Below are 19,326 nucleotides of genomic sequence, written 5' to 3' on the forward strand. Positions count from 1 at the left end.
GACTGACTGTACAGAGTTTTACATTATAAAGGGTTTGCACATTTTTATTCATCTGGTGACGGAGCACCTAAGGGTTAAACAAATAATGTACTACTGTCTTGAGCGCTAGCTAGCTAGTTAGCTAACTAACTGACCCTAGTGAATAGAAAGATTCAGTACAACCAGGGACACTATGGAGATGGGAACATTATGGGGATGTTATAGGATCATTATGGTAATGTTATGGAGACATTATGAGAACATTATGGCGATGTTATGAGAAGATTATGGGGTCATATTTCAGCCTTACATTACCCTCAAAGTGCTGAAACTTACCCAGTGTGTTCAGCAGGTAATGTATTAGGTCTGTGTTAGCTGCCAGGGTCGGTCCCACTGCAGGGTGGATGGACATATTAGCCAGTACCCTGACCAGCTTCACCAGCACGTCCTTGCTCTCCCACCATCCCAAGAAAGGGGTGCAGGGGTTACAGGTGTCCCTGGCTGGAGGTGTGCGGGGTGTGTGTGCGGGCGGTGGGTCCCACCTCCCGTGGTAGGTGTGGTAGAGCCCCAGGAGCACGGACATACATCCCTCAGCCGTGAAGAGGTGCTTTCTGGCCTCACTGCTCCGAGACGTTAGGTTACCCAGAGTGAAGAGCAGACGCACCACCAGGTCCTGTGTGGAGGGGAGACAGAGGGAGGGGCCTTGAATGTGTTTCAGTGTAGTGTGTGTGTGTGTGTGTGTGTGTGTGTGTGTGTGTGTGTGTGTGTGTGTGTGTGTGTGTGTGTGTGTGTGTGTGTGTGTGTGTGTGTGTGTGTGTGTGTGTGTGTGTGTGTGTGTGTGTGTGTGTGTGTGTGTGTGTGTGTGATCCACATAAACACATACCTTGGTTACAGAGAATAATACAGTCATTTCTCCCATCAGATATGGCATTACATTCATTTACAATTTCTCCCCTACCACAACGACAAAGACCAACAAATTACCTCAAAAGCAGAAGAAAACGTATACCACCACGTTTGTTTCTCAAACGCACACCGCCCCTCCCCTAAAATGGGTGTCACAAACATCCTTCCCGTTGCCCTAGAGTTACCCTAGTCCTGGCTGGGCTGACTGGCAAGTGTGGCTGGGATGGACTGGGCTGTACTGTACTGTACAGGCTGTCCTGTCAAAGGGCTATTCAGGACACAATGTGATCAACCGTGTGTCTATGTGTATTAATGGGGGATATCTACTGTGTCTAGCATGTGTGTGCCCACTGTGTGTGTGTGTGTGTGTGTGTGTGTGTGTGTGTGTGTGTGTGTGTGTGTGTGTGTGTGTGTGTGTGTGTGTGTGTGTGTGTGTGTGTGTGTGTGTGTGTGTGTGTGTGTGTGTGTGTGTGTGTTAGCTACCCTGCTGTGTGTTGTTTATTCCCTGGGTGATTTAGATCCTCCCCACCCAGTCTCCCTGAGGAAGGGCAGGATGACTTCCTCAATTTCTCCTGGGACGCTGATTAAAGTCAAAGCACACACACACTGCTGTAAATGTACTGGGACTTGGAGTACATAAACAACTTGCTCAAGGTAAACAGGCTTAGTCGATGAACAGTATAAACACTGGGAGTGAATAGGCTAATCTGCTTCCTATACCACAGTACACACACAGGGCTCACCTGTTTCCACTGGTGTTTGCTCAACAGTTCTATAAATAGTGTGTAGCAGCCCGGGGTCTGGGCCAGAACCAGGCAGCACTCAGAGTAGGAGGACAGTTTACTGGAGGACAGACAGAGGGACAATAAATAACACTGACCAGATAGACTCTCACTGGACTGTTTTACTAGAGGGATTGGTTTTATTGGCATTAGGTGTGGAAATAGGGAGTGCTACATGGTTTTATAATCATTCGCTGAGATAGTGAACTGTTCATTCATATTATAAGATAGGATGAACTGTAAATGTGTTTTTTTTTTAATGAGGAATAACAGTTCAGAGTGGCTGATGAAGTTGGGAAAAGTCTTTGAGACATATTTAACCATCACTTCATGTTTACAGACTAAAAAGAAATACACAACATGCACCATGTCCAATGGCATGAGGACTGTACTGTGCCACCCTCAATGAAACAGTTGAATATAACTTTTGAGAGGTTTTAGATGTACAGTGTGTGTGTGTGTTACCTGAACACCCTGGCAATGTTGGTGCAGATGTCCTGGTCTCCGTGGTGATGGCGCAGCACCAGGCACAGTTCTGCCAGGGTGCCGTGGGAGATGAAAAGGGGGCGGGACTCGGGGAGGTCAGCCAGGTTCCTCAGGGTTGCTGTCAACTGCAAGGGTCAGAAGTGGAGAGAGAAAGAGCGAGAGAGCATGTGAGGCAATGGTGATGAGAGCGGAACCAAGAGAACTGATGATTTATTGTAGATGGTCTTTGCCAGTTGCACCTGATGTAACAATATCTCCAGTAATCTTCAACCTTTTTGACAGAAGGAGCGGAAGTTATTCAAAGACCCTATAAATGACTCTATCGTGAAGGAAAATGATTTCCAACACTACACAGAGCGTTGCCAGCAGTAGCGCTGAAATGACAACACTCTCAGTTCCACCTGGCACAGCCAGAAGAGGACGGGCCACCCCACACATGCTCTCTCTAATTCTTTCTTTCTTTCTCTCTCTCGGAGGACCTGAGCCCTAGGACCATGCCCCAGGACTACCTGACATGATGACTCCTTGCTGTCCCCGGTCCACCTGACTGTGCTGCTGCTCCAGTTTCAACTGTTCTGCCTTGTTATTATTCGACCATGCTGGTCATTTATGAACATTTGAACATCTTGGCCATGTTCTGTTATAATCTCCACCCGGCACAGCCAGAAGAGGACTGGCCACCCCACATAGCCTGGTTCCTCTCTAGGTTTCTTCCTAGGTTTTGGCCTTTCTAGGGAGTTTTTCCTAGCCACCGTGCTTCTACACCTGCATTGCTTGCTGTTTGGGGTTTTAGGCTGGGTTTCTGTACAGCACTTTGAGATATCAGCTGATGTACGAAGGGCTATATAAATACATTTGATTTGATTTCCAACACTACACAGAGCGTTGCCAGCAGTAGCGCTGAAATGACAACACTCTCAGTTCCCTCTGACTACCAACAGCATAACAAGCAGCCAGACAGGCCGCTGCGTATCGTTTCATATCAAATCATCTGCTAAACTCTAACTCAGGATGTTATCTTAATCAGTTAATCAGATTGAAGATGGAAGTAGTGATTTTCTATAGAATGAAACATACTGTACTGTGGAGCAGAGCTGTGTGTGTTATGGTCCGAACAAATCAGAATATTATGGAGCAGCAGACAGAAACAAAAGCATAATTCCTAATAGCAGGAATAGGACAATTAAAAAGTTACCATCACCAGAAATGAGAAGTTCCTTAAAACGGAATATTTCACATTTTGTTCCTTTTAATGTTTTGCTTTGTTACGTTTTTTAAAAACTTCAACTGAAAAGTTAACTGTCCAGCTGTTCTTCAAATGTCGAGGAACTTAGCTAAAAAAACTGCCTTTGACTGATTTGGAGTCAGCTCTACCGGGCCTTTACCATAGTGTTTATGTAACTGGTTCGGGGTATCTTCTACAATCTCACCTGTACATGGATGTGTCCTCCGATGGTGAACTGAGTGTGGTCAGGTTGGGACAGTGGGTGGAGCTTCTGTATGAGCAGGGTGGCCACACCCACACAGTCCTTGGCCAATAGGAGCCTGAGGAGGGCAGAGTTCCCTGAGAGGAACTTCAGAGTGCCCACACAGTACAACACAGCCTCCCCAGACACACACACATCCTCACAGCGCAGCATACACAGCAGCGAATCTGGACATAATACAAAGTCACACACACACACACTTGTTAACACACATCACTCCAACCTCACAACACGAGCTGCTTTTAATACAACCTTACACAGGTAAAAACAACATTCAAACATACAGTAACAACCAAAAGTTTGGACATACCGTACCTACTCATTCCAGGGTTTTTCTTAATTTTTACTATTTTCTACATTGTAGAATAATAGTGAAGACATCAAAACTATGAAATAACACATTGAATCAGGCAGTAACCCCAAACATTGTTAAACAAATCAAAATATATTTTATATTTGAGAATCTTCAAAGTAGCAACCCTTTACCTCGATCACAGCTTGGCATTCTCTCAATCAGTTTCATGAGGTAGTCACCTGGAATGCATTTAAATTAACAAGTGTGCCTTGTTAAAAGTTACTTTGTGGAATTTCTTTCCTTCTTAATCCGTTTGAGCCAATCAGTTGTGTTGTGACAAGGTAGGGGTGGTATACAGAAGATGGTCTTTTACATATTATGGCAAGAACAACTCAAATAAGCAAATAAACGACAGTCCATCATTATTTACATTTACATTTACATTTAAGTCATTTAGCAGACGCTCTTATCCAGAGCGACTTACAAATTTAATAAGACATGAAGGTCAGTCAATCTGTAAAAGTTTGAGAACTTTGAACGTGCAGTCGCAAAAACCATCAAGCACTATGATGAAACTGGCTCTCATAAGGACTGCCACAGGAAAGGAAGACTTGAGTAGGTGAACGGATTATCTCTGCATGTGGGGTTCCCACAGTGAAGTATGGAGGAGGAGGTATGATGGTGCTTTGCTGGTGACACTGTCTGTGATTTATTTAGAATTAAAAAGGCACACTTAACCAGCATGGCTACCACAGCATTTTTCAGCAATACGCCATACCATCTGGTTTGCGGGGGGGGATGCGTCACCTGGGTGGGTTGATTCACTGTTGTGGTCGGCCTGTCTGGGTTCCCCCCCCCACCCCTTGGGTTGTACCGTGTCGGAGATCTTTGTCGGCTATACTCGGCCTTGTCTCAGGATGGTAAGTTGGTGGTTGAAGATTTCCCTCTAGTGGTGTGGGGGCTGTGCTTTGGCAAAGTGGGTGGGGTTATATCCTTCCTGTTTGGCCCTGTCCGGGGGGTGTCCTCGGATTGGGCCACAGTGTCTCCTGACCCCTCCTGTCTCAGCCTCCAGTATTTATGCTGCAGTAGTTTATGTGTCGGGGGGCTAGGGTCAGTTTGTTTATCTGGAGTACTTCTCCTGTCCTATTCGGTGTCCTGTGTAAATCTAAGTGTGCGTTCTCTAATTCTCTCCTTCTCTCTTTCTTTCTCTCTCTCGGAGGACCTGAGCCCTAGAACCATGCCCCAGGACTACCTGACATGATGACTCCTTGCTGTCCCCAGTCCACCTGGCCATGCTGCTGCTCCAGTTTCAACTGGCCTGGGCCCTAGGACCATGTCCCAGGACTACCTGACATGAGGACTCCTTGCTGTCCCCAGTCCACCTGGCCATGCTCCTGCTCCAGTTTCAACTGTTCTGCCTTACTATTATTCAACCATGCTGGTCATTTATGAACATTTGAACATCTTGGCCACGTTCTGTTATAATCTCCACCTGGCACAGCCAGAAGAGGACTGGCCACCCCACATATGCTCTCTCTAATTCTCTCTTTCTTTCTCTCTCTCGGAGGACCTGAGCCCTAGGACCGTGCCCCAGGACTACCTGACATGATGGCTCCTTGCTGTCCCCAGTCCATCTGACTGTGCTGCTGCTCCAGTTTCAACTGTTCTGCCTTATTATTATTTGACCATGCTGGTCATTTATGAACATTTGAACATCTTGGTCATGTTCTGTTATAATCTCTACCCGGCACAGCCAGAAGAGGACTGGCCACCCCACATAGCCCGGTTCCTCTCTAGGTTTCTTCCTAGGTTTTGGCCTTTCTAGGGAGTTTTTCCTAGCCACCGTGCTTTTACACCTGCATTGTTTGCTGTTTGGGGTTTTAGGCTGGGTTTCTGTACAGCACATTGAGATATCAGCTGATGTACGAAGGGCTATATAAATAAATTTGATTTGATTTGATTTGTTTGCGCTTAGTGGGACTATAATTTGTTTTTCAACTGGACAATGACCCAACACACCTCCAGGCTGTGTAAGGGCTATTTAACCAAGAAGGAGAGTGATGGAGTGCTGCATCAGATGACCTGGCCTCCACAAATCACCGGACCTCAACCCATTTGAGATGGTTTGGGATGAGTTGGACCGCAGAGTAAAGGAAAAGCAGCCAACAAGTGCTCAGCATATGTGGGAACTCCTTCAAGACTTGGAGAAGCATTCCAGGTGAAGCTGGTTGAGAGAATGCCAAGAGTGTGCAAAGCTGTCAAAGGTAAATGGTGGCTACTTTGAAGAATCTCATAAAATATAGTTTGATTTGTTTAACACTTTGTTTACTACATGATATTTCATTGTTTTGATGTCTTCACTACTATTCTACAATGTAGAAAATAATACAATTAGTTGGTGTCCAAACTTTTGACTGGCACTGTATATAATTAACATTATACACACATACTGTTAAGTGTGTCAATGTGTTACCTATGATGGAGTTGTTCTGGAAGAGGATATCATTGCTCTCACTGCGGCTGATCTTGAAGATGAGTTTACAGATGTTCAGCAGATTTTTTCCACTGACGTTCAGCTGAACAACAAGTCATTAGACAAAAATAATTCTAACACATAAGCCAGGAACTTTACGCTGTTGCTTTGTACTAAGGATGTCACCCAACAAAGCTAACTAAGGGCAGGTCTGTTTAAACTACTGTTGTGTATTAGGGCAAGGAAGAGATGGGAAAAATAGAATCATCATGATGACATTGTTTGTACTCACCTCTAGGGTGAGTTTGGCGAGCTGCAGGTTGAGTTGTGCGGAATTGAGGTCGATGAGGCAGAACAGCGCCCTAAGAAGTCCCGCTCTCTTCCTGCAACGCCGGCCCAGCATGCCTTGCTCTGCCAGGGCGCCATGGAGACAGTCACACGCGTCACACAGCCGCTCCACGGCATCCTCGGATCCACCTGAGGAGAGGCACATGATTAAGAAAAATATGTAAACTTAGACATAGTGGGGCAAATAAGTAAAATAAGTATTTGGTCACCTACAAGCAAGCAAGATTTCTGGCTCTCACAGACCTGTAACTTATTCTTTAAGAGGCTCCTCTGTCCTCCACTCGTTACCTGTATTAATGGCACCTGTTTGAACTTGTTATCAGTATAAAAGACACCTGTCCACAACCTCAAACAGTCACACTCCAAACTCCACTATGGCCAAGACCAAAGAGCTGTCAAAGGACACCAGAAACTCAGATCCTGCAGTGCCAGACGTGTCCCCCTGCTTAAGCCAGTACATGTCCAGGCCCATCTGAAGTTTGCTAGAGAGCATTTGGATGATCCAGAGAAGATTGGGAGAATGTAATATGGTCAGATGAAACAAAAAAATAACTTTTTGGTAAAAACTCAACTCGTCGTGTTTGGAGGACAAAGAATGCTGAGTTGCATCCAAAGAACATGATACCTACTGTGAACCATGGGGGTGGAAACATCATGCTTTGGGGCTGTTTCTCTGCCAAGGGACCAGGACGCCTGATCCGTGTAAAGGAAAGAATGAATGGGGCCATGTATCGTGAGATTTTGAGTGAAAACCTCCTTCCATCAGCAAGGGCATTGAAGATGAAACGTGGCTGGGTCTTTCAGCATGACAATGATCCCAAACACACCGCCCAGGCAACGAAGGAGTGGCTTCGTAAGAAGCACTTCAAGGTCCTGGAGTGGCCTAGCCAGTCTCCAGATCTCAACCCCATAGAAAATCTTTGGAGGGAGTTGAAAGTCCATGTTGCCCAGCAACAGCCCCAAAACATTACTGCTCTAGAGGAGATCTGCATGGCCAAAATACCAGCAACAGTGTGTGAAAACCTCGTGAAGATTTACAGAAAACATTGACCTCTCATTGCCAACAAAGGGTATATAACAAAGTATTGAGATAAGTATTTGGTCAATAACAAAAGTTTATTTTACACCATAATTTGCAAATAAATTCATAAAAAATCCTACAATATGATTTTCTGGATTTTTCTTTCTCATTTTGTCTGTCATTCTTGAAGTGTACCTATGATGAAAATGACAGGCCTCATCTTTTTTAAGTAGGAGAACTTGCACAATTGGTGGCTGACTAAATACTGTTTTGCCCCACTGTATTTGTGCAAATATACCACTGACATGCATTATTTATTCACATGCACACAGAGTTATGCACACATATCTTATGTTAGGATTTGGCCCCCAGTGAATATGCATGATTAACATCCTGTATATTACTGAGAGGAAAAGAGAGGTTGGGGTGCTTTTCCAGGTAAAATATATATGTTTTCCTTCTGTCTAAAAAAATATGGCCAATTTCCTCTTTCCAGAAAGGTTGGCCACACACTCGACTCAACATATTGCAATATCACAGGCAATCTGAAATGCATGAGCCAGGAGGTACTTGGTACAATAAATATTTCAAAAGTGTTAAAATATTTACAGACCTATAATTAATTTTGCAGTAATCAGACTGCAAAGTCAAACTCGGAGAATTCTGAAGGGATGCCAAACACAACACTAGTTTGTTTTGCTTTCTTCAACTGTTAAAATGGCTCCGTGTTAACTTTTTTCATGTGTGTGTGTTTTTCTACCAACACTGATCTATTTTTATTAACTTACATATTAGCCTGAAAAGGAAATCAGCTGAATAGCACATGAGAAACTATATTCAAATCACAGGATAAACTTAATTTCAGTCCTGTTTTCACAATATCTGCCCAGTTCGCAAAAACGTCTAAATTATTTGTGCATTTACGAAAGAAGTGCTTTTTGTACAGGACAACATAGATGCATTAGGGAAAGAATTGCAATCCAACACTGTCCAATCATCATTGTCCTATATTGAGAAGAATGTTATGTGACTAACATCTGTTTGTACTTTTGTTTGGGGTTCATTCATAGCAAACAGAACACTACCTGCAGCGATGGACTCCAGCTCTTGCAACAGAGGGAAAATCTTAACATTCCACACCACTGATTCGTCCTCAGCCTCCTGGCTGGCTGGTCTGTCTCCGTTGCATAACTCTGTTCCTAACTCTGACACAGAAACAAGGAGATGAAAAGGGAAGAAAGAAAAACAGACAATTAATGCCTCAAAGCTCAACTTGGTGCAAGAGGGCTTAGTATAGTTCACAAATTCAGCTTCTTAAAATAAATCGATCTCCAAGGAAGTTTAATGCCGGCAATGAAAGGTCACCGTTCGCATCTATAGTTCCTCTGATTTGTGTGTGTACTTGCGTGCGTGTGAATATTTGCATATCTGTATGCCTGGCTGCCTGGTACAGTGGTGATGACTACAGACCAACAGCCATTAGTTGCTGCTTACAGAAAGTGTGTGAGTGAGGCCTTTCAGCAACAACACCCTGCATGATCAAAGTGTGACACACTGTTAAGCTCTCACAGTTGAGGAAAGAAAAGGTGGTTATGCTGGAGATGAGATGAACATTACATTCTTGGTTCTTTTCATTTAGCAGCTTAATATATCCTCAACCAGTATGTAGACATTAAACCAACTATGACTTTGATTTAAGCTCAAATAAAATAAAACATCCTTCAAAGTCAGGGTGACACACACATCTACAGCCAACCAACCTGGATGGTAGATTTAACAATAGGTTTAACAATTGGCCTGGTGTAGGCTACCTTCGCAGGCTCTGTTGGTTCGCTGCTGGACATATTGATCCTAACGTACAGTTAGAACTGTATGGTTCAGTAAACTATTGAACTAAGCTAGTATTCACTTAGTGAATCAGGACTAACCTGTTCTGGCCCCGGCTCCTGCTCCTGTTCCTTCGCCTGGTCTAATAGATGAGTCAACACCACCATGGAACCTGAGTCCACTGCAATTTGACATAAACACACATAAGAGGTCTTTACCAAAATGGTGGCTCAGAACCTGTTAGGTCTTGGCTGATTAACTATTGTTAACTGAGATGTAAGACATTTTCAAAGATGGGTCACTCACAGTGCATAATACTGTAGTTTGGAAACGACTGGTTGTATTGCTAGATACATGGGGCGGTAGGATAGCCTAGTGGTTAGAGCGTTGGACTAATAACTGGAAGGTTCGAATCCCAGAGCTGACAAGATAGCAATCTGTCGTTCTGCCCCTGAACAGGCAGTTAACCCACTGTTCCTAGGCCGTCATTGAAAATAAGAATTTGTTCTTAACCGACTTGCCTAGTTAAATAAGATATGTGACCAGTTCCTTCAGCCACCACTTGGTGTCCCCATTGCAACAAGAACTCAGACCTCAGCTTTGTGGTTCAAGCCATTCATGTTTTGTCACTGTGACTACTCACCAGTCAGTTTCAGTTAGAGAACAGACAGTAACAACAATAACATGCTGTTTTAATCTGCACTGTTCCCGTTCACTGTCTGTTTGTTGTCATTGATGTTCAAATTGATATTGACAGTGCTATAATGTCCCTACTATAAGTACAATTCTCCATGGAACTTAAAACTCCCTCAAGGGCTAAAGCATCTATTGGATGACTTACGGACAGTACTGAGGCTGGTACACAGGGCATAGACTAGATCATAAAACACAAGCCCCGAGAGCAGAGGTGAATGTTATTCTACATTTCAGAGAGAGAGAAAAAGAGGGAGATGCACAAATACACATGGAGAGAGAGAGACAGAAAGAGTGAGGGAGAGAGAGAGCGAGTGAGAGTGGGAGAGAGGGGTCATGGGGTCTGTGTGATAGGATTAGGGCATGATAATAGGGCCTCTGTGTGTAATAGTGCATTCTTAGAGACATGATCTCATCTGTGTCTTTGGGCCTGGGCAGGGTCTAGCCAATGGACAGCAGACAGTCAGTCAGTCAGTCCCAGCAGAAACACTGCTATGCTGATGCCAGCCATGCCCAGATGGGCACCCAAATCTAATAGACATCCATTTGGAGCTATAAAGCCCAGGCTTATTGGAGAAAAAGAAGCAGCCAATGTCTAATCTCTCACTCACTTTTTTTCCATTTCTTCAGCATGCACTACTCATTCCAACTTTAAATCGTTCACTCTGTAGATCAATTTGTTATATCAATCTCCTTCGCTCTCACCCCTGGCTCAAACCCTCACTCTCCCTTTTCTGTCGCTTTCCATTCCCCTCTCTCTAAGATGGGTTGGTCTAAGTTCTGAAAAGGATTCCTGGCTTGGATTTTTGGTTCTCAGTAAACCTGTGGGGATCTTGGTTTCTAAGTAAAAGTGTTTAATGGTTGTTCGCCAGCAGCTATAGCTAATCGATGGAAAGGATGGATTTTAATGACAGGCCCGTCCTCACGCCTGGAGTTATGCCTACGTAACTGACATTCTCCTGATGAGGTCGGTAGAAAGAAACAGTGTTCTAGCCTCTACTGACTGTGGAGGTATAAGGCTGACCAGTCAGTGATGGTGATAACAGATAGATAGACCTATTTTATTAAGAAGGGCTTTGGCTGAGAAGGTAGTTTGGGTGGGAAACTAGGATCCCTTTAAACCAGGGATTCCCAAACTCGGTCCTGGGGCCTCCCATGGGTGCACGTTTTGGGTTTTGCACTAGCACTACACAACAGACTCACAACTGATTCAAATCAACCCATCATCCAGCTAAGATTATTTGAGTCAGCTGTCTAGTGCTTGGCCAAAAACAAAATGTGCACCCATGGGAGGCCCCAGGACCGAGTTTGGGAAATCCTGCTTAAAGACAGATACCTGACCTGAATAATGAGTTTGACTTATTAGGCCTAGATGGGGGTAGCTAAAAGGTTATATAATATTTTATAACACTTAGGAGAAATTCATGAAATACCTTGAATAAACATGAAGGCATTCTGAGAACCAAAATGAGTGAGAAAGCAGAGGAGGTGGGGGTGCGTAGTTAAAGTCCTTTGAATTGGACACACTGAAGGTGTGACAAAGAGGGTGGCGAAGGCCAAGGGCCGGGGATGTGAAATGTAAGAATAGGAGGTATAATTCACCACTATGCAGTACTGGTGACATGGAATCCATTGTGAGTAAAACAGTAAGAAAAATTCAAGAAAAAAAATATGGAAAAAAGAGACGAGAATAGAAAGAAACGAGGATATGGAGGAAAGAGAGAACAAGGGGTGAAATGTAGAGAAATGTACAGGCATACAGTACCTTACACTATTGGTCCTGGGTGGGGCAGGTTTTGAGGGTCCTCCACTATCCTTGTCTCTCCTCTCTCGATCAGTAGGCTCAACATAAAGGGCTCTCATGCCTCTTCCCTTAGCTGACAGCTCTCTCTGCTCTGGGCTGGAGACTGAATTTACACTCTCCCTTACTACAAACACAGTACAATTGAGAGCTATTATAGCTACTGGAGACTAGTGTTAATTCTGAACACCCCTTAACGTTTTCACCATCTTTTCAGATATTGTGTTTTGATTTGGTGAAAGATTAGAAAATTGATTTTTAGAAAATGTACAAATAACCCAATTTTATAGTCATTTTAGCTTTTCCCAAAAACGTTATAATACAGTAAGTAGGGAATGACAGCAAGCAAATGTGCAAAAAAAGAAGACTAAACCCCAAGGCAACCAGCGACAGTGAATTATGCTTTCCACCTCAACCACGCCAGTGGTAATGTAAAGCAGGTATAATGTCCTCCTGTGAATAGCTCCATTCATTTCCCTTTGGGAGAAGTGCTGTTCCAGCCTTCTGCCTGTAAACATGGTTTAATAAAAAAATGACTAGCAGGCCACGCGCTGAGATATTTACTTACAATAATAGTGTTAATGGTTTGCTTATTGCAACCATCCCTATCTCCCCCTTGCTTTAAAAAACCCTAACATGCAACTCTCTCTATATACAGTTGAAGTGGGAAGTTTACATACGCTAAGGTTGGAGTCATTAAAAAAATCATTTTTCAACCACTCCACAAATTTCTTGTCAAAAAACAATAGTTTTGTCAAATCAGTTAGGACATCTACTTTGTGCATGAAACAAGACATTTTTCCAACAATTGTTTACAGATAGACTATTTTGCTTATAATTCACTGTATCACAATTCCGGTGGGTCAGACGTTTGTGCCTTTAAACAGCTTGGAAAATTCCAGGAAATTATGTCATGGCTTTAGAAGCTTCTGATATGTTAATTGACATCATTTGAGGTGTACCTGTGGATGTATTTCAAGGCTTACCTTCAAACTCAGAAGCCACTGCTCCAAATCCGCCATAAAAAGCCAGACTACGGATTGCAATTGCACATGGGGACAAAAATCATACTTTTTGGAGAAATGAAACAAACATAGAACTTTTTGGCCATGAAGACAATCGTTATGTTTGGAGGAAAAAAGGGCCGAACAACAACATCCTAACCGTGAAGCATGGGGGTGGCAGCATCATGTTGTGGGGGTGCTTTGCTACAGGAGGGACTGGTGCACTTCACAAAAATAGATGGCATCACGAGGAAGGAGAATTTGGTGGATATATTGAAGCAACATCTCAAGACATCAGTCAGGAAGTTAAAGCTTGGTCGCAAAATGGGTCTTCCAAACGGACAATGAGTTGTGGCAAAATGGCTTAAATACAGCAAAGTCAAGGTATTGGAGTGGCCATGAAAAAGCCCTGACCTCAAGCCTACAGAACATTTGTGGGAAGAACTGAAAAAGCATGTGAAAGTAAGCAGGTATACAAACACGACTCAGTTACACCAGCTCTGTCAGGAGGAATGTGCCAAAATGTACCCAATTTATTGTGGGAAGCTTGTGGAAGCCTTCCCGAAACATTTAGCAATGCTACCAAATACTAATTGAGTGTATGTCAACTTCTGACCCACTGGGAATGTGATGAAAGAAATAAAAGCTGAAATAAATCATTCTTTCCACTATTATTCTGACGTTTCACATTCTTAATAATGTAGTGATCCGAACTGACCTAAAACAGGGAATTTCTACTTGGATTAAATGTCAGGAATTGTTAAAAAAAAGTGAGTTTAAACGTATTTGGCTAAGGTGTAGGTAAACTTCCGACTTCAACTGTATGTATGTGTGTGTGTGTGTATATATCACCTCCAATCTCTCCATCGCTTTTGCAATTTTGTCTCTCCCTTCTTAGACTTCCTAATAAAATACAAAAAACTACATCTCAGCCCTCCTTTTCCTCGCTATTCATCTCTTTCCTTTCTCTCCATCTCTCCTTACCTTCTGTTGGCCGTGCCACAGGTGGGAGTGTTGTCAGAGAGCCAGCTCTAAAAAGGCGTGCCCTCGCACCCACCGCCCCCCTCTTCAGCTCCAGGGGGTCAGAGGGGGGGTTGGGGAGGGCCATGGGGCTGACGGGATCTGGGTCCTCATCCTGGGCCACTGGCAACCTGGGCTTCTGGTAGGCCATAAACATTACTTCATCATTAAAGGGACCAAACACTGATTTAGTGTGTGTTGTCTTCAGCTGATCAGAACGATACACGAAGGCTTTCCAAGACCCCCAAGTTCACAAGGATACACACAGATTAATGTACTGTACAAGAGTGAGGATATGAAATGTAGTGAGGAGAACCCACATGTTCCAGAGGAGACAGGCGAGTTCCAGAACCCGGTCTGGAGTCTGGCACTTCAAAGTTCCGAGCGTAGAGGCTGAAAGAAGAAAAAAAGACCATGTTCATTCAGTACACTGTATGGATGTGACACTAGACTACTGCTATGGGGGTTATAATATAGGGTGTTTAACCAGATCCTTAACCTGAATGTAGAGGGAGGTCGACTGTCTTGGGTTCGAGAGGTCTCTCCAAACAACTGTCTGTGGTTGTCTCGAGGGGTAAAAGGTCGCTGGGTGCGCAGGGTCCTCAGAGAGTGCCTAGCCTCGGTGACGATCTCTGCGCTGGTCTTCCTCCGAGGGTCAGGGTTCAGGGTGAAAGGGCTGTGTTTCTCACGCTTCCTCTCCAAAGAAGACATTTTGTGATGGTTGTTGCCAGCAGGACCAGGGATGAGGTCAGGAGAATTACTTTATGAGAATGATTTCATCACTGAAGTGGGTTTTGCCTGGGTGTATTTACTGAAGAGGAAGAGGCGGTGAAATGATGAGGAAACCTATTCATATATATTATTATATATATGGGTGAATAATAAACACAGTATGTTAAGCCATTGCAGAAACAGGCACCAAAAATGCATCTGAGTAAAGCAAGTAAAACGGCATAAAAAGCTGTAGACTGATATGAAGAGTTACAGTGGCTTGTTGTAAATGAGAAAGCCTGCGCGTCCTCGCTAAGTAACCACGGTAACCGAGAACAGCGGAGGTAGCAAGCGTTTGACTAGTGACAACAAACCGGAGTGGCTAAAAAGTAACAGAAATGGTGTACAGAAACGAACAAATTAAATGTTAATCTATGAAACACTCTGATTTTTTCAACCGATAACACTACCAGGAATACTCACCGTGAATTGGTATCATAAACTAAATACCTCGGGAGAGGTGTCAAAAACCAAGCGTGCTAGCATGCTATCCAGTTCAAATGCTTTGGATAACGTTAGCATCAGCTGGCAGATTTTGGAAAAATAAAAATAAGTTGAATTCTTATTACTAAAATAAACGTACCGTTTACTGGTGATCACCTTTAAAATGAATGGCCGATTTTGAGACGACACTTCTAGCTACAGCCAAACAGGGAAATGCATTGCTTTTCAAGTTTGATGCAAGTGAGTTTGTAGAGGTTGCAGGCAAACGACTGCCTGACGTCGTCGAGTCTCGGGCACGAGCCTTACCGTCAGTTTGTGTCCAGGTGAGTCCCTCAACATCTCCACCGTTTTTTCGGTACAACATTTGCATTTTTCAATAAACTGACAAAAAAGCATGACATTTTAACAAGTCAGTTGCATCATACATCACTGAATAATCTTTTTTTTTTTACCTGTAACCAGGGATGATAACCAATTTTGTGTGTTGAACTGGTTTCTAGATTAGAGAACTTTTGCCGAAATGTCAGTTTTCCTCATCTGTCATTAAATTAAAAGGTGCTCTGTATTTAAGCGATATTTAAAATGGACATTGTGTTGTTTGTCACATTGTTATCTTTTTTATATGTCCTTCCCAGTGCTTTAAACGCTTTAAACCCAGACGTAAACTGTTTAAACCAATAGCCATCTACATTTTCCACATCCCACTGACATTACATTCTGGTTAGTATTCAGAATGAGGAATTGATTTATAACAATAACCATCCATTGAGTTGTTGTTAAGAGAATGAGCAGGCTTTCAATTGAACAGGCTGCCCTGATTCCTGATTAAACTGCCTTAATTTTGCTGGACCCCAGGAAGAGTAGTTGCTGCTTTGGCAGGGATCCATAAATTATACAAATACACCCTCAGGCTAAATTAAAAATCAGTATTAATGTGTCGGCCGCTATGAATCAAATCAAATGTATTTATATAGCCCTTCGTACATCAGCTGATATCTCAAAGTGCTGTACAGAAACAGCCTAAAACCCCAAACAGCAAGCAATGCAGGTGTAGAAGCACGGTGGCTAGGAAAAACTCCCTAGAAAGGCCAAAACCTAGGAAGAAACCTAGAGAGGAACCAGGCTATGTGGGGTGGCCAGTCCTCTTCTGGCTGTGCCGGGTGGAGATTATAACAGAACATGGCCAAGATGTTCAAATGTTCATAAATGACCATCATAGTCCAATAATTACATTTAAGTCATTTAGCAGACGCTCTTATCCAGAGCGACTTACAAATTGGTGCATTCACCTTATGACATCCAGTGGAACAACCACTTTACAATAGTGCATCTAAATATTTTAAGGGGGGGGGTGAGAAGGATTACTTTATCCTATCCTAGGTATTCCTTAAAGAGGTGGGGTTTCAGGTGTCTCCGGAAGGTGGTGATTGACTCCGCTGTCCTGGCGTCGTGAGGGAGTTTGTTCCACCATTGGGGAGCCAGAGCAGCGAACAGTTTTGACTGAGCTGAGCGGGAACTGTACTTCCTCAGTGGTAGGGAGACGAGCAGGCCAGAGGTGGATGAACGCAGTGCCCTTATTTGGGTAATAATAATAATAATAATTATTATTATATATAATAATAATAATAATAATAATACAATAATAATAAGGCAGAACAGCAGCACGGCCAGATGGACTGGGGACAGCAAGGAGTCATCATGTCAGGTAGTCCTGAGGCATTGTCCTAGGGCTCAGGTCCTCCGAGAGAGAGAGAGAAAGAGAGAATTAGAGAGAGCGCACTTAAATTCACACAGGACATCGAATAGGACAGGAGAAGTCCTCCAGATATAACAAACTGACCCTAGCCCCCCGACACAAACTACTGCAGCATAAATACTGGAGGCTGAGACAGGAGGGGTCAGGAGACACTGTGGCCCCATCCGAGGACACCCCCAGACAGGGCCAAACAGGAAGGATATAACCCCACCCACATTGCCAAAGCACAGCCCCACACCACTAGAGGGATATCTTCAACCACCAACTTACCATCCTGAGACAAGGCTGAGTATAGCCCACAAAGATCTCCGCCACGGCACAACCCAATGGGGGGGGGGGCGCCAGCCCAGACAGGAAGATCACATCAGTGACTCAACCCACTCAAGTGACGCACCCCTCCCAGGGATGGTATGAAAGAGCCCCAGTTAGCCAGTGACTCAGCCCCTGCAATAGGGTTAGAGGCAGCGAATCCCAGTGGAAAGAGGGGAACTGGCCAGGCAGAGACAGCAAGGGCGGTTCGTTGCTCCAGAGCCTTTCCGTTCACCTTCCCACTCCTGGGCCAGACTACAATCATATGACCCACTGAAGAGATGAGTCTTCAGTAAAGACTTAAAGGTTGAGACAGAGTTTGCGTCTCTTACATGGGTAGGCAGACCCATAACATTCCATAAAAATGGAGCTCTATAGGAGAAAGACCTGCCTCCAGCTGTTTGCTTAGAAATTCTAGGGACAATTAGGAGGTCTGCGTCTTGTGACCGTAGCGTACGTGTAGGTATGTACGGCAGGACCAAATCAGAGAGCTAGGTAGGAGCAAGCCCATGTAATGCTTTGTAGGTTAGCAGTAAAACCTTGAAATCAGCCCTTGCCTCGACAGGAAGCCAGTGTAGGGAGGCTAGCATGAATCAACAATCTCCTCTTTCTCACTGGCACATTAAACCGCTGCTGACGCTTATGCGCATAATTAAGTATAGAAAACTGGTAAAGCTTGACTTAGAGTACAGATACAGTACTTAAAGACTTAGACTGTCTCAGTCTGCCACAGACATTTAAGTTTGGCCATTATGTAAATGTGTATTAACTCTTTTTGACATTTATACCTTTTATTTCCAGTCAAGGTTTATTGAATTGCTGGAGGGAAGAACCTTGCTTTCTCATGACTATAGTAGTAGGCTATCTGTTGTTGTTCCATTGTTTGTTGTTAGGGTAAGGCGGCATTGGGCATTGCTATACAGTACTTTCACCACTCCCTTAAGTTTCCATTCACTTTAATGAAATACCAGGCAGTTAATGTTTTATTTAATAACATAAAACCTTAATTTTTTTTTAAATATAAGCTGTAAAATGGTAACAATGTAGACACAGATATGAAAAGATAAGTAAACATTATACATTTGTATTACAGAAATTGTGATAGAGTTGAGACTGAGATTTTAATGTACATGGGTCATACATTTATGTAGTCTACTTTATAATGAACATAAGGCTGTAGAAATCCATTAAAATTGCTAAAAATATGTGGATAAAATCTGATTTAAAGGTGTTTTCTGATTTAAAGGTGTTTCCATAGTCCATATAAAAATGTTGGTCACCATTACGGCATATGTTGCAGGTGATATTGTTGGATTCAATTCAATGAAAACATCTCGAAATTATCGTCATGGCTGGCCTGGCAGGAGAACATTTGGACGCCATTTTGTGGTGTGTGAAAATGTGATGTTAAAATAAAATAAAAAGAGCAAACACAAAATGGCCACGGATTACGTCGACTTTTTAATCCGGCGCTTTGCTTTCGAACGCTGCTCTGTGAGATGTAAAGTATTTTTCGTACAACATTCCTGTGGCATGAACAACCAATACTCAGTGCTCCCCTGACACTGGAGAAGAGACCTCCAGCTTTAGTTCATTCTGTCCACCCAATTTCACCGTTCAGTCTCTGTTCACTGCCACAGCTTCATTTAGGGCAAAGCAGGCATGAGTGCAAGTGAGGGATAGAGTTCTATCAATATTCATAAACAAACTTAGGGTAGAGGGATAGAAGAGTAAAACATGCATTGGTTATGCTGCTTTCATTCATTCAACTCACGCTTCACCCTGGATCAGTTTAACCCCGAAGATGTGTCGATCACTTTACAGCAATCAGGTCTGTCTGGATTTGCAACGTTCGTCCACTCGCAAACCTTTCCCCCCCCTGCTTTTTCCCAAAGTAGAAATGTACATCTGAGCAATTTTGTGT

The 19,326-nt window shown here is 43.5% G+C and overlaps 1 protein-coding gene across 5 annotated transcripts in view; it reads right to left on the reverse strand.

Annotated features, from left to right (window-relative positions):
• armc2 (armadillo repeat containing 2) overlaps window positions 1–15,643 on the reverse strand; it is a 29,443-nt gene extending 13,800 nt beyond the window's left edge. Inside the window, exons 1-14 of one of the 5 annotated variants that reach the window (XM_046292171.1) lie at window positions 15,477–15,643; window positions 14,622–14,933; window positions 14,443–14,515; window positions 14,087–14,261; window positions 13,955–14,005; window positions 12,063–12,225; window positions 9,706–9,785; window positions 8,863–8,982; window positions 6,701–6,885; window positions 6,409–6,460; window positions 3,584–3,807; window positions 2,133–2,278; window positions 1,629–1,728; window positions 316–652 (exon numbers count right to left, since the gene is read on the reverse strand). In XM_046292171.1, coding sequence (XP_046148127.1) covers window positions 316–652; window positions 1,629–1,728; window positions 2,133–2,278; window positions 3,584–3,807; window positions 6,409–6,460; window positions 6,701–6,885; window positions 8,863–8,982; window positions 9,706–9,785; window positions 12,063–12,225; window positions 13,955–14,005; window positions 14,087–14,261; window positions 14,443–14,515; window positions 14,622–14,833 — 1,918 coding nt within the window. In that variant the 5' untranslated portion in view covers window positions 14,834–14,933; window positions 15,477–15,643. Of the gene's footprint in view, window positions 1–315; window positions 653–1,628; window positions 1,729–2,132; window positions 2,279–3,583; window positions 3,808–6,408; window positions 6,512–6,700; window positions 6,886–8,862; window positions 8,983–9,705; window positions 9,786–12,062; window positions 12,226–13,954; window positions 14,006–14,086; window positions 14,262–14,442; window positions 14,516–14,621; window positions 14,934–15,316; window positions 15,448–15,476 lie in introns of those variants that run through there. The other 4 variants (XM_046292167.1, XM_046292169.1, XM_046292172.1 and 1 more) reach the window with 4 other exon arrangements.
• Window positions 15,644–19,326: the final 3,683 nt, after the last annotated feature.

The sequence above is a fragment of the Oncorhynchus gorbuscha genome, linkage group LG12 (genome assembly GCF_021184085.1).
Source record: "Oncorhynchus gorbuscha isolate QuinsamMale2020 ecotype Even-year linkage group LG12, OgorEven_v1.0, whole genome shotgun sequence".
Taxonomy (NCBI): Eukaryota; Metazoa; Chordata; class Actinopteri; order Salmoniformes; family Salmonidae; genus Oncorhynchus; species Oncorhynchus gorbuscha.